Source organism: Meleagris gallopavo, chromosome 1 (assembly GCF_905368555.1).
Source record: "Meleagris gallopavo chromosome 1, MGAL_WU_HG_1.1, whole genome shotgun sequence".
Taxonomy (NCBI): Eukaryota; Metazoa; Chordata; class Aves; order Galliformes; family Phasianidae; genus Meleagris; species Meleagris gallopavo.
In genome coordinates, this window is record NC_139404.1 from 46,605,289 (window position 1) to 46,620,717 (window position 15,429).

The 15,429-nt window shown below is 39.2% G+C and overlaps 2 protein-coding genes and 1 long non-coding RNA gene across 39 annotated transcripts in view; 2 read left to right on the top strand and 1 right to left on the bottom strand.

Moving 5' to 3' along the window:
* The window catches only part of SCYL2 (SCY1 like pseudokinase 2), a 36,144-nt gene extending 29,882 nt beyond the window's left edge, over positions 1 to 6,262 (top strand). The window contains exon 18 of the mRNA XM_085223743.1: positions 396 to 6,262. Within this exon, the coding sequence (XP_085079869.1) occupies positions 396 to 1,046 (651 nt within the window). The 3' untranslated portion in view covers positions 1,047 to 6,262. The remainder of the gene's footprint in view (positions 1 to 395) is intronic.
* LOC146545285 (uncharacterized) overlaps positions 611 to 15,429 on the bottom strand; it is an 86,522-nt gene continuing 71,703 nt past the window's right edge. For 12 of the 37 annotated variants that reach the window (XR_014883290.1, XR_014883298.1, XR_014883309.1 and 9 more), the window contains 3 exons: positions 8,680 to 11,802; positions 6,583 to 8,313; positions 611 to 3,777 (listed from right to left, as the gene is read on the bottom strand). This is a non-coding gene — a long non-coding RNA (uncharacterized LOC146545285). The other 25 variants (XR_014883310.1, XR_014883321.1, XR_014883330.1 and 22 more) reach the window with 15 other exon arrangements.
* SLC17A8 (solute carrier family 17 member 8) overlaps positions 11,482 to 15,429 on the top strand; it is a 30,511-nt gene continuing 26,563 nt past the window's right edge. The window contains exon 1 of the mRNA XM_003202173.5: positions 11,482 to 11,921. Coding sequence (XP_003202221.2) covers positions 11,821 to 11,921 — 101 coding nt within the window. The 5' untranslated portion in view covers positions 11,482 to 11,820. The remainder of the gene's footprint in view (positions 11,922 to 15,429) is intronic.

Sequence of the window (15,429 nt, forward strand, 5' to 3'; positions counted from 1 at the left end):
CCAAAGACATCATTTTTACTGCATGGCCATTGTGTTAGATATGAGAAAAGCAGATAGGAAAAGAAGATTTTGCTCAAAACAGTTTACCTAACTAATATAGAAAGCGTGGAGTTGAGAATGGGACGTGCAAGCAAATGGTATACTCAGTATATGCCTAACAGTATTTGCTGTATAGTCATAGTTGTCAAGCTGAAGCTGCAAAACAGTTCCAAGTAGCAAAGAGTGAAAATGATTGTATGCGAGGTGAATTAGTTTACAATTTATAGCCAATTCCATGCAATAAATGAGAATTTCTGGAAAAAATGAGTGCCCGTTCTGCGGGAGCAGTGATTAAAAACTGTTGCTAGCATGTATGTACAGGAAATATATTTAACTAAGTTTTATCTATTTTGCAGACAAAAGATTTGACAGATACCTTAATAGACAGTATGTCATCTTTGACTAGCCATTCAATCAACAAAGCTAAAGTGGCATCTTCAAACAGCTTCTCTTCTGTCTCTTGTATGGGTGTTGGAATGGGATTTTCATCACCTGTTGACAGCACAAAGAGAAATATGACAAACGGACTAAATACTAATATGGGTTTTCAGACTGCTGGATTCAGTATGGGAAGTGGCCCTACTGCTCAGAATTTCTTCAGTGGTCCAAGCGCAGCAGGAACAACCAAGATGAGCATCGTACCAACTGCCAATATGCCAAATTACAGTCCTATGAGTGCTGCATCTGCGATCTCTCCACTGACACAACCAAACAGACCCCCAGATATGTCCGCTTTAGATAATCTTTTTGGTCCTCAAAAACCCAAAGTTAGTATGAAACAGTTGGCTCAACAGAAATCAAACCAGTGGGTTAATCAGTTTGTGCCCCCACAAGGGTCTCCAAGTGTGAGCAGTTCAGTCATGGGGCCTCAGATGAACATGATAGGACAGACTGGCTTTGGTATACAGGGTAATCCTTTCTTTGCTCCTCAGAACTTTGCACAACCAGCAAACACAATGACAAACAGCAGCTCAGCTAGTAATGACTTAAAAGATCTTTTCGGGTAATGTGTGTCTTTTCTTTTTTCAAAGATTGATATAATTTGAATTGTGGGTAAGCTGATAAACATCTTTTTTTAATGATAAAAGCATGGTTTGGTTCATCCAGCAAGGTAAAGATTTCTGCACTGGAAAAGACTGATTTTTGCATTCACCTGGTACTGCAGTGGAATTGTGCAAGTGCAAAGTTATTTTGCGTGCTAAAGATTTCCCATCTTTTTACCCAGCTTCAAAGCACTGAAGGTAGGATGCATAAATTCAATTGAAAAAGAAGGAGCTATATATTTAAAAATGATTAAGAAGTGTATTCACAATTCCTGAATTTAAACAAAACTGCATTTCTTAAACAGAAATGTTTAGGGGGATAATAACACTAAGAAATGCAACTTAGTGCTGTCCTATCTTGTGGATTAGTCTTTTTGGTGCCTGCTGAATTCAACTATTGTTAACGTTTTATGTCATCTGAATTTGGTACCAACTGTTATAATATCCCATGACAGTTTGCAGAAAGTAAATTCTTACGCTGACGCAGAATGTTTTGGTAGCCATGTTACATAGAAATATCTCTACCTGATAACTGTGTAAGACACTATGAAAAAATATTTTGCCTTTCTTCACCTGTGAGATAATTAGAATTGATGTGGTAGTAAACTACGAGATAAAGTGATTTTAAAATTTTATGCAAATTTTGGGCAGTGGGAAAATTCTGCTACAGTTGACAACCTGTTTTATAACATCAGATCCATGTTACCAACTCCATAGCAAAAGCCACATACTACATAAAAGGATTTAAAAATACATGTGGTGATTCAGTCACATTTGCTATTCATTTCAGAATAGTTTTTGTTTGCTTGATACTGCTTTTGACTGGTGAGAGGGCAGAAAAGAACAGTATGAGTTGTTACAGAAATTCCCAGAAAAAAATGTCCATAAAATTCAAGTGTTGACTGTCCCAATTTCTTGCAGTTGATTTGGTAACAGAAATGTCTTGAATTACTTGGTTTGGACACTGTTGGGAAGATGGGAAAGAGTTGCCTGCCTAGAAGTTTCACATGGTTTTGTGAAAAAGCAGACTGCCATTAATTGCCTTGACTAAAATAAACTATTTCATTTTAGTTTTATTTTATCTCAAGTCCTTATGAAGGATAGATTAATATGAAGTAAGTTCTCAAATACAGATTTGTAAGCTCTATAATATATGATAAATACACAGATATTTCAGATCCTTTTTATTGTATTACTCCAAATTTAATAAAGCTCTCCAGAAAAAGAAGCAGTAGTTTGTTCTAGTTTGCAGAAGGTAGACGTTCAGCTTGCCCATGATAGAATCTCTGCTTTGTCAGATACTACTGTTGGATTTTAACTTCTTCTTTCCTCAGAATTTCAGGAACTTTCTTATGTAATATTTTGGAGACTCTAGCTGGCTATTTCGAGAAGGAAAGAACTAGTTACTTTTTTTTTATGGAAAGCCTACATGCTTTATTTTTCAAAGCCTTTCACTGAAGAAATTGTTCTTTCATTTGCTGCTTAAGAAACCAAAGGGCCTTATGCTGTAAATGTGATATGTATTTTGTTATACTTCCACAATTCTAAGCAGTAATAGCATTAAGCATATTTCCTAAATAATTGTTTATGTATTGTAGCTGCTGCCTTAGCCCTATTATTTTAAAATACCTGGGACCAGTGAAATTATGGTTTAGAAAACAAAGCCTAACACATTGTGATACTTATGTGCTGTTAATATTCATGGTAAACATCATAGGTTATATTAAGGTATCTGTGTAAACCTAAGTACTATACTAGAACTGTTAAATTATTTAAATTCATTTAAAGTTACTAGTACTTTATACTCTCAATCACACTAATGTCTTCTTTTACATCAACTTTTTGAAAGCTACATTTTGTTAGGATAACTTAAGTCAAGACTTTGAAAAATTACTTGAATCTGTATTCCTCTAAATTATTTGGAAAAGAAGGTTATATTCAAAATAACATCTCTTGGGACTCTACAGTGTATTCAATTAATATATCTATGCTAAAGGCAGTCTTAAATATCAGTGTCCTGATCTTGCTTTTCAGTCGCTGATCCTCTTGTCCTAGGGAGATTTCGGAACTTCATTTAGATTTAGTTTATGGAGAGAAAGTTGACTGAAAAATTTTGATTATATTGTGATCAAATTTTATGCATAAGATTACTGAACTCTTGAGGCGTATATTTTTGGCATCTACTGTTGAAGAATATATTTGGTAAAAACAAAGCAAAAAATATCCTAGAAGATAAAACTAAGATTCTTTTTTGCGATACTGATGTGTTGGAATAATATTTTTATGTGGCTCAAATAATATGAAATGTTTTTTATTTCACATTTCCACACATAATTTTGATTTCTCTGTTTGCCTCAATTTTCAGAATGACCAGATTGATGAATAGAAACAAAGAAAACAGGGAGCTTATGAAAATTGTAGCATTTTTTTCCAGTTATTAAAAAATAAAATTGGAGAAGTAATTTCAGTTAAAATCAGAGGATCACATCCCTCTTTTTTGCTCATACTTCCTATTTAGTGTGTCAGAGAACTGAATGTTGAATATCTAAATTATTTTTGCTTAACTTGAAGGGAAAAGGAGTTGCAAGAGGTAAGTCACCAAGGCTATGTGCCACTTGGCTCCAGCTGCAATAGCCTTTCTTTAGAAACTATTGTCCAGTTCATGTATTCACTTGCACGTCGTCATTCTGAAGCCCTGCAAGAGGATGAAAGACTTATATTATGGCCAGAGTGAAGACCAGTGTTTGAAAGCAACGGTTGTGCTTCAGATCCATTTCAATTTGTGGAAAGGAGTAGGAGGAAGGAACCGTATTACGAAATGTGAGTTTTCCAGAGGCCTTCTATTTCTTGATTTGGATGGAAAATAGTGCTATATCTCAATTGGCCTGAAGTAGAGGAGTCTGTTCAGCCCTAATGCAAAACAAAATGGATAACACAAATTCAGAAGTGGTGTCTGTTAAAGAAATTGCAAAATCTTTATTGGAAAAGTAACCCGATATAAAATATGTCTTCATTATCTGAACAATTCTGTAAGTTACACAAAATTTCGACCCTTTATATTCAACCTAATTTAAAGGAAAATGTGGAAGCTGACTGGTTGAATCGTCACCATACAGCTTCTGCCCTGCACATCTGTTTTGCTTGCCTGGCCCTCCTCCTTACTTCCCATTCATTTGTAAAGGATTAGCAAAGACAAGAAGGGTGACGTGTTTTTTAATTGATTTGTCTATGAAATGTTTACAACGAAAGGAGAAATGCAAAGAAGAGAAGTAGAAATTGCTGCATATCTTAAGCGTAAGCATCAGTTGTCCTTTGGCTGCTCTGGTGTATGTTAAATGAATGTTCTCGTACCAACACAGCAGTTTTTCCGTATTAGAACTGTTGGTTCCAAATTCTTGAAGTGTGAAAGCCTCTGAAGCATTCTCTAAAAACCCAGTCTTAGAAAATTAATTCTGTAGATGGAAGGACGGTATTAAAGAGGCCTGAGAAACCTACACTACTGGGGCTGATTGAGAGGAACCTTGAAACTAGTTGCTTACTAAGTTTGCTTTGTAGGCCATAGGCCTGCAATAATCAAGAGGAGGGAAGCAGAAATGAAATGGCTCAAGTGCCATTTCAAGAATGGAGGGAGGAGCAGATTTTCTGTTTCTTTTTCCCACGCATTTTGTGGATAAGGCATAGTAAGGCCTGTGAAGTCTTCTTATCTGAAGGGCAGTACCAATCTTTTGAAAGTTATTGAATCCACCAGCTGTATGGGAGACAAAGTAAGAAATTTTACTGAAAACAGAGATAGGGTGTTTCCTAGTTTGTTTTATTGAATACTGTATGTCTTCCTCTCCGAATGGATTAGAAGTGAATTAGAAATGGCCTGGGGAAGTTGAGGCCTTATATGTCTGCCCAGATGCTGAGTATTCCAAGTAAAAAGTTGAGTTTTTGAATGCTTGAAACATTGTGCACCTAAGTCTTAACGATTTAAAACTTTTCTGTTAAGGTTTGTAGCAACATCTATTTCACATGTTTCCATAAATATCCCAGTGGCACCTTAGAGTAAGGAAAATGTGGTAGCTTTAGTATTGTAACCTCTTTTGTGTGTATGTCTACAGATAGGTAAGTGTGTATTTAGACTGCAAGACTGTAGATTTTTTCAGTTCAAGGAGAACCCAGGAGAGCAAAGAAAAAAAAAATTAGTTTAAAATTTAATTCAAATTCTACAAGGCTTCCGTTTGGGCAAACAATTATATGCTACTTTGTTATGTATTGTAAATTCATTCGGTTAGTCTACCCGTACCTGCAAGATTTGAGCAGAAAAGAATGGTTTTTAAAAGGTAAATTTATGAAGACTGAGTCCCTCGTTTTTACAGTGATTTTTGTTCATTGATGAGTTTTTTATAAAGGAGGGAAATATCACTAATTTGTGCCACTTCCAACTAAAGAAACGTAAGGAAGGGGAATACAGAAATATCTTGCTGTACACATAACCCTTTTATGTTCTTTGTTAAGAGATATGCTGCATTTTATATACTCAATTATGAACTTTTATTCTGAAATAGCTGTGAGGAAACCTGTCTGGAGATTTTCGAATGATTGAGCTGATTTTCATGTGAGGTTCTGCTTTGTATCTATCTTTCCAGTAGGTTTTGACTGCTCTACAAAGAAATTACACAAGGCAGTAAAACTTTGAATTCATACACCAAATCCTCTTGCCTTCCAGGCCTCACACCTCTATCAACCGAACATACAAGCCTGTGAAGTTGTATCGTCTTTGAGTTCTCTGAAACAATTCTAACTGCTGTACAGATTTCTGAGATGAAGTTGTAAATCAAAATATGTTATAGTGAACTCAGGCCTTGTGCAAAATATTTAATATTTGTTTATTTGTCTAATCGTACAGTCTCTGTACTAGTGGCAATTTTATGTTTTGATTGTAAAACATGAAGATCCTCATTTATAAAGTAGTGTTACTGTAGTGTCAGCTGTGATTCATGATTAGAACTGTCATAGCATGGCATTGGTGTATCTCCAATTTAATGGACAGCTCTTCAAAAACAAATTTATTCTTGTATCAACTTTTAGATCAGTTACTTAAAATATGTAAAAGGTACAGTGACTGTTTTGAGAAATTCTTATCACTTTGTACTGTGAATGAGGTTGCCTATGGAAATAAATGAACTTTTCATATATTTGTGTTGAAAGATTATTTTAAATCTCCATAAAATACTAACTTCTGTGGAGAACTTTATCACTTCATATTTTGTTTGAATTATAGTTTATGGAACATAATTTTATTTCTTAAAGTGGTTCCTGTGAAATTTGATCATATATTTCCCTCATGAAAAGAATGAAAGTTGTGGGGAAGAACTGACAAATAGGATTTCTCTGACATTAACATATACTTTTTCTGAAAGCACGCTAAGCCCATGTTTGAAGTTGGCGTTCTGATGCCACATAGTGATCTAAATTTTCTTTTTCACTGTTCATTTCTTAAAAAAACATCACTTACTTTGAAGCTGGGTTTCAGGATATGCTGCATTGTCAGGCTCTTGAGTTTACCAGCACTTTGAAGGAAGGTGATGTTCGAATTTTTCAACAACATTAATTGATCAAGTATGTGATGTCAGAGATCTCATCTGCTTAGAAGCAGATCTTTGGCTGGGGCTGGTAAGAGAGGAAAGTACAGCAGGGAGGACAGCTTTCTGGTATGCCAGATTTCATTCACTGGTCATAGGAGAGAAGAGAATGAAGTTCCAGTGAAGATAAACTCAACAGTGAAAATCACAGTCATGTACTCTGACTTGAGTGTCTTTTACTGTCCTTGTGGTTCTCTTCATCCCCTCCGTTCCTAGGCACTGGTTGGATCTGTAACTATTGTCTGTATCTTGAGCAAGAAAGTGCTGTAATCCAGATGTTCTGGGTTGGTTTGCAGTGCCTTAGAAATCACAATTTCATGAATTCTTTCATTAATGCAGCTAACCTATGTGTCAAACAGGAAAAGCTGAAGAACTTTGCATTTCACTGTTCATTGCCTGGGACACTTTGATGCTGGCAGCTAAGTATGTCTCCATCCCTTTACTTAGTATCTCTAGTCCCTCCTTTTGAGTATATAGTATACCAAAGCTTTAGATTAATCATTCTTATGACAGTGTTTATAAAGCTGTGTTACCCTATCATGTTTGAAGCTGTGAGGAATGTGAGGTGTAAGAAATGAGCAATTTGTGGGGAGTTATGCAAGAAGTGGTTCACTTGATATTCTTCTCCTGCTGCTAGAGACAGATGTGTTTTTGTGCTGGATCTCTGAAGCTCCCTGCACTCACATCACTACCTGGAGACCACTGCAGTTGCTTGGTAGACTGGGAGCTGACTCCTAGTGTGAGAAAGCGTTTTCCTACCTATGCACAAGCACACAAACAGCTAAATAAATATTGGCTATTCAGTGTTTTTTAAAGTAATTTACAATATATTCTAAGCACGGATTTGAGCAAATTAAAGGAAAAAGCTTTCTAAATGTATCAGAGCAGTTCCTCACTGGCAGTGACAGGCTTTAAAGGTTTTAAGAGATCTTAACTTTCCAAACGACCTGTAAAGTACAATAAAACTACCATAAGGTGTCACTGTAACCCAAGCAACTTTCAAGTAAATTGCAAATGTTATAGAAATATACCCACTGTGTAAGGTGCAAGAAATTCTCATTCTATTAGCAGTTTCCAATAAAGAAAGCTATTTCTTTCTTTCATTGTTGATTTGCTGTTAACATCCCCAGTCTCTGTTTCTTCACAGAATCTCAGGGGCTGGAAGAGACCTTTGGAGGTCATCACATCCAACCCCACTGCTACAGCAGATCCCGACAGGAGGTTGCAAAGGAACGTGTCCAGGCAGGGTTTAAGTACCTCCAGATATTCAGATATGTTCTTTTTCTTGGTTTTATTTACTGTACCTGTAGTTATGGTTTCTGTTGGAAATACCATGACTGAAAGAGACTCTCACATAAAATTTACATTTGATGTTTTTTCTTAGGAAATGAGTGGTTACAGACCTCTGCAGTCCCCTCCACTGAAGGAGCTGAGCATCAGCAGGAGTCATCAGAGCATTCTTGTTCCTTGTGCACAGAGCCCTGTGCTCAGAAGTGCCACATTACAACTCCTGCCTCTCACTGTGAGAGTTTTATCTGTCTTACTTAATGCTTTGCCTCCTGAGGTGAACTGATAATTTCAGCTTTAAATGACTTTAATTCTGTCTGAAAAGAGGAAAGCAAAATATATCCATTTAGATAAGGGCTCTCATGCTTTCTAATCTATGTTCTTAAGATTTCTTGGAGCACCTAATGTGACTCTTAGCTTTGTGTCCTACCACTACAAAGTACATGTGATAATCTTGTCTGTTATTCTGTTTCCTTTAATTATTGAGCCAATTTCAACACTTTGTAGAGGAGTAGAAATTTCCAGAATCTTAAGTTGCTACATTATTTCAAGCAATAAGCAGCAGAGTAGGACACACATGATAAGATGCATCAGATCTCTGAGGCAGCTTTTAAAAAAGGTCTTGTCTATGAAAAGAGCATTGTCAAACTTGCTCTGCTTTAGATTTAACCAGGTTTACAAACCTGGTTTTCCAAAGGAATAACAAGAGTGATCCAATAAGCAGCTCACAAGCAACAGGGACGTGATCACATGGCCTGAAACAGAGAAGAAACAGATTAAAAATTAACAGTGTTTTCCCGGTATGCCTTGGACTGGCCATGCTTTAGGATGCTTTACACACATGCATATGGTTCCACTGAGGGACCTCAGCAGCCTTTGGTCAAGGTTGGCCTGAACTGAAAGAATTATCTGCTAATTCTCCAAAACTAGATGGTTAAACTGACTTTCCTAGGGTCTCCTGAGTGTTGTTTTTTTTTCTGGTTTACAAGCCTTAGTAGAAATGTCTGCCTGCAAGGTTGTGTCAGGGAGCACAGTTAAAAGAGGTGTGCCTTTTAAATGACACCATGTGTGCAAAGTCTATGCTATCCAGCCCACATTGCAAGCAGTAGCAAAAATCTCCTCTTAACTAACAAATTTTACCCTAAGCATTATTTTGAGCAGTCAAAAGCAGAAGCAGCATAAAGATGATTTTTCTAGGCTTTTCAACAAAAGAAACAGCTCTAACAAAGTAGGTAGCCTCCAGGTGTACATTTACTTAACCACGTACAGCTGAGAATTATGTTTCCTGCTAGCTCTGATGTTTTCTTGCCTGTCATTCTTGAGAGGATGCTGCCAACCTGAATCCAGCTATGTGCCCTCTGTGCACAGTTGTAGTCAAGAGTCAACGTCTGAGTTTTCTTACCACTCATTTTATTCTTGAGCACCCAAGATAATGATAGCAGGTGAGCCCCAGCAGTTGCTGTCTGCATACTGGTTTTATGTCTCTAAAATACAGTTTTAATATAGCCTTGCAAGAGCCTTTGGTGATGTGAGTCTGTAATTCCAGTTATAGCTACAGTCTGTATGTAGCTGGAAGTAATTTTAATTTTACAAAGTATTTATTTGCATACGCAGACCTGGATTGTGCTCAGATGGTGCTCTGAAATACATACAGGGATTGCACAGAGATTGCAATTGCCTCTTCCAGTGCATCCTTGTTGGGAGTTGTGTGATGCTTCATGGAAAGTGTCCATCAGGAGCAGAGCCCTGCAGAGCTCTTTGGACCTGCATCAGCTGCTTGGAATCAGGGTCTTTTGCCAGCCTTTGAACCCAGAGAGGGGAAAGCAAGAAGCTGTGCTGCTCCTCTGTAGAAGCCTCCCTGCAGAAAAGTGGGTTAGCAACACTGTTGCTTTAAGCCTTGCGAAAAAGATTAGGAAATTGCAAAATGGCCACTACTGTGGCACAGCAGAACTGCAGGCAGTGGAAGGATTGCAAACCTTACAGGGCAGGGAGAGTTGACAACCGCTGTGAGAAATTGACAGCTGTACTAGAGGTGAGATATGCAACACAGAAGCAGAGAATGGTTTGAGTTGAAAGGGATCTTAAAGCCCACCCAGTTCCAACCCCCTGTCATGGGTAGGATTGCCACCCACCAGATAAGGCTGCACAGGGCCCCATCCAACATGGCCTTGGGCACGTTTAGGGGTGGGGAGAGAGCACTGATGGCCATGAGGGGAACATACCCATCCACTTGATACAAAGCTCTGGGGAAGCTGCATGAAAGTTTTCCAACTGCATGAAAGACAGACTTCACACTAAATGCAACTAATGTGTGTGTGGATAAGTGAATAAGGCATTAAATATAGAGCACAGCTTCTTTTTGGTGTGTGCTCCCTTTAACTGAAGCAGGACCAGAAGACCAGGGGGCAAATTAAAAGCTTCTGCTCTACAGCTTCTGGAATAGATGGATTGAAAACCACTTGTCAAGATGAGCAAGCTCTCTTACAAGGCAAATTCATATTTGCTGAAATGTAAGACAATTTCATTATATGCTCCTACATGTGTGTATCTCTACAAATATTTATACCTTGTTTTCTGGATACCCTTTGAAAACTAGAGACCCAGCTTTGCTGTGTATGGGTGAATGTACTGTGCCCATGTTCCCAAAGCAATGACCTTGCTGCTCTGCCAGAGGTGCATGGGTGGTAAGTGCTAGGAGATGGCCTTGCAGCCTCATTCCCCCTTTGCTCGCCGTGGGAGGGCTGTCTTCTAGACCCGATGTGCAGGTTACCTGTGCTGAACCTAGAGTTTTCCAAGGCTGCTGTAGTGTGTGTCAATTATTCAAGAGGCAGAAAGAAACAGTAACCAGTTCTGCAGCAAGAGAGATCCCAGCTAAGTAAAGCCTCCCCAGTTGCCAGGCTCTCCCCTCCCTGATGAATGAGGCCTGCTTTGTTTGACTCCAGCCAACACGGAGGCTTGATGAGGCAGCATTTCCACAGGAGTTTGCATGAAATGCTTCTTCTGCTTGCTAGGAAAGGCATGTTGCCATCACAAATTCATACTGAGTTGAAATGGTTCACCTTTTTCGACCATATTGTGTTTTGAAAATACACTGCGTTTAATTCATGGCCACTCTTTCACTGCTTGATTAAACCACATGATCTCAGCAGTCTTTTCTGACCTTAGCGATTCTATGAGTCAAACAGCACTGTGGCAGTCCATCTCTGTGCCTGTCGGCCCAAGGGCCCAGCAACATCCATAATTAATGCTAGGGCCGGGATGGAGGCCGTGGGCCCTTCAGCAGATGCAGAGGGCAGCGGCCCATCTGGGTTGGCGTAGATAGAGAATGGGAGCTGCAGCCTGCCTTCCCCTAGCTGCAGAAAGGGCTCATAAATTTTTAATAAACTTCTTGCCTTTGCTGTAGATGAGGTCCTGCTACTGAACTGGTGTGGCCTGAGGACAGGTATTGTGCCTGTTACTATAGCACCACCTCGCACAGCTCTCAGTATGGAAGGAGGGAGGGAGGGAGGAGGGAGGTAGGCAGGGAGGATGAGCCCTGGCAAGGCAGCGTGAGGTGTACAGATGCACGGTGGAGCTGCTGCAAGTGTGCTGCCGAGACCCTGAGCACTGCCAGGGGTTCCACACTACGGCTCTCCCGAACTGGCCTGCTGCTTGGGAAGATCTGCTCTGAATTCTTCTTTCTGTTTTCCTTTCTTGAGCAACTGGTTGTCATTTTAGGGATCACCAAGGGGACCGGCGCAGGCTCCTGAGTCTGGCATCGAGAAATATGACAGCAGAACTGAGCGCTTGTTAACGTCAGGGATTTCCTGAGGAAAAAGGACAAAATGCCTTTCAAAGGGTTTGATTCACTGAAGGAAAGATTTTTTAACCTAGGAAAGGAAGAGGTGAAGAACACCGTTAGCGACTCGCTGGGGAATCTGCGAAGGTAAAATCTGATAGCAAATTCCTTGCGAGATCCATTGGTTACATTGCTTAAAGAGAAATGAAGTATCAAAAAATATCTGAATGTTAAACAATTTGGAGTTGCAAAATTATTGAATCCCCATAGTGTGAGACACCCTGCTGTGCAAAGCAAACTGTGCCAGAGGAGTGGCATGGAGCAGCATGTGGCTGCAGATAAGATAATATTTATACCAAGCAAAGGAGAGGTGAAAATAAGTTATAAAATACTGTTCTGATGTTACAAGGAGCATGAAGAAGGGTTTTAATTAAGAAAACCTCTATGTGATTAAATGTGAATTATTCTGTTTATCTTGCATGAAGAAAAAATGATTATTTAATGGGAACTAACTGTCCCAAATTATGCCCCTCTTGAAATCAGATTTAACATTCCTAAATTACAGAGGATTTCTGGAGAATCTTTTTTTCTCTTACTAACATGGTAAGAGAAAACAAACAGAAGTAAAATACCAAGTTCAGCTGTGTGTATGCATGCGTGTGTGCTTATTGAGAGTAACAAAGGAAAACAGAAGCTGTTTGCAAAAAGAGGATTAAAGATTTATAACTTAATCTGGCAGTTTACAAGACAGTGAGCCAAGATCTTCGGTTTGGAATAAATGAAAGTACAGTGTAACGGATGACTAGTTTGGTCAACGAGACCGTTGGTTTAAAGGGAAGCTTATTTCTATTGGAGTGGCTACTGGCAGCACTGAGATGTGCAACGGACAGCTGAGAGGCAGGGAGCTCAGTGGCATTGCTGGCACGCTTCATGTTGTGTTATTCATCTTTGCAAAGGTCAGGGCACTATTTGAATCCTACATCTTTTTAGTGTTTTTCTTTTGTGTGTAACCTCTTCCTTTCTCTTGGGAAAGTTATTTTGAGTCAAGATACAGTTCTTGGCACATCCAAACATGCATTTGATCACAAAAAAATGTACAGTAATTCACATGTATCATACTACATTGTGAATGTATGGAAAAACATGCGTGTATACTTTGGTGAAAGTTACTAACATTCACCATTACGTTGCCAGTTACACTGTTCCTATACCAACTGAATGGAGTTATCTCCTTCCACATAGTTCCAAGGAGTTGTTCATTCAGTCACACATTCTAAGTACTGTGGCCTTCCTTTGCTAACTTACCCAAATTCTTTCAGGGTTTGTATCTAATGAGTACTTACTGTGCCAGTATGGAGGGTTTGCCATGTGCCCGTGGCACAAAGGCTTTGAATGATCTGGATCTCTTTCCTCTTGTAGCCGTGTAACAGAGATGCCCTGCTAATAGCACTGATACCTAACTTTGTCAACTTTACTGCTGAATCAGAGCGGAACAGATAATAGAATGGCCTGGGTTGAAAAGGACTACAATGATCATGTAGTATCAACCCCCTGCTATGTACAGGGTTGCCAACCACCACACCAGGCTGCCCAGAGCCACATCCAGCCTGGCCTTGAATGCCTCCAGAAATGGGGCATCCACAAGCTCCATGGGCAACCTGTTCCAGATCTGAGCTGACATACAAGAAAGTTTGCGGAACTTCCTCATTTTCTGTGTTAAACACAGGTATGCCTATGCCTTTTCTAAATGTACAGGTCAATGGAAGAAATACTCCAAGTAATACAAGTTTTCTTACTGTGTCTGCAATCAGACCCAAGCAAGAACTGCCACAAGTTTAGCAGTCTCTTAAGAAATGTGCAGTCACATCCAAAGTTTTCTGAAGGAAACATGCATGTTTTTAATTTGAAGTTAACTCTCCACAACCTAGCCTATAAAAAAGAGTGCATGCTTATATATTGTGTGATGGTACATGTGATACATGTGTGTATTTACCAGTTGTGACCCCAGCTTTGCTAACTGACTCTAATACATTGTAAACCAACAAAGAATTTGGCTTCACTTCTCACATTTATAGGTGGTTAGTTGTATTAGCACAGGTCAGATCTCTGAGGATGTTATTGGCTGTCGTAACCAGCAAAATGGCTAGAAAAACTACTCTTAGCTTTGGTAAATATGATGAGCCTAAATCTTCCTCCTACATTTCATCAAACGAGAGAAGATCCAGCAACTGGTGTCTGGCAAGACCATCTACCAGGTCCTGTTTTCATAGCAATTGCTTGAAGATTGATAAACTCTGATGCTCAATTATGCAACAGAAGTAACACACTGCCTCCCCACGGGTGGTTAGCAGCCTCCAGATATGATGTGGGTGCTGCAAAACAGGACTGTCCCCAGGAGTTTATCTTGGGGTAGCTGAGGTGCTGGTGGGGGTCAAAGGGGATGGAACAGGAGAGATGCAGGAAGCGTTCTGACTCTGGGCAATTTCATTTGCAACACCTCAGAGAAATATCCACTTGTTTTTAGAGTACCACCAAGCTGGAATAAATTCACCAGATATAAAAGGGGGCTTGTTTTTAATTAGTTAAATACAACAGGGCAGCAAATAAAATTGATTTAGAGGATTCAAGACCTGGGTAAGTAATGCTGGAGCTCTGAAAACACTTTAAGAGAAGTGAAAACTTTCTGCAGAACTTCTTGATAGGTACAAACACTTTTGACCATCTGTGTGCTCAGTGTATGCAAAGTAAAAAATGTGAATTCAAGTAAAATCTCAGGCTCTTCTGATCTTGAGGATTTCAGAAGTCTTTGGTCAGTCAGTGACATCAGTGGGTTTATCACAGAGCGAGAAGAAGCTGAACAGGTTCACCTGCCAATAACAACATTGTAAATGTGAGAATTAACATGTCACAGCCCACTGGCTGACTGGAGTCTGGGCCCTGCTAGGTGTAGCACCTGCAGACCGCCCTTAATGAATTAGAAATCCTAGTCAGCTAAAAACTGCAACCTGAAGCTGCTTGATCTACCCTTGTGTTGGACAGGCTCCTCTGCCTGGAGCGCTGTACTACTGCAACAATTTCAGGATTTGCTGTAGACATTTATCACGCAAACAAATCCACAGAGTAGATGAGATCTCAGACGATTGTATCTGCCTTTGGATAAATAATATTTTTCAATAGCCTGTGTGTAGGATTCTGAAATTACACCAGGATCATCAATAACTTTTGTGTGCGGTGACTGTTGTTGCATACGTAGGTGTGAAGTTTGAGCACCTATGGCTGCTACTGGCTATGAAACTGTGTAGTCTGGTAGAATTAATTTGATAAAGTATTTTACTACATGGCAAGCATTAATGTTTTTTTCCTTCTTGTAGAATCCATGGGGTTTTAATCAAATTAAATGAAATAATATATGAGGGCTGCTCCAAAAATAATGCCTTCTATTTTATTCTGTTGGTCAGAGGTGAACATTGGTGGTATGGCAATAGAACCTTCCCACCAATATTCCTTTATGTTTTGTTGTCATATAATAAATGGCAGCAGAAGGGCAGTCTGACAGAATGACATCTGACGTGGAAGAATGGATGAAGCAAAGGTGTGTAGGTGAATTGTTCAATGTGGAAAACATTGCACCCATTGATATTCATTGACACTGGCT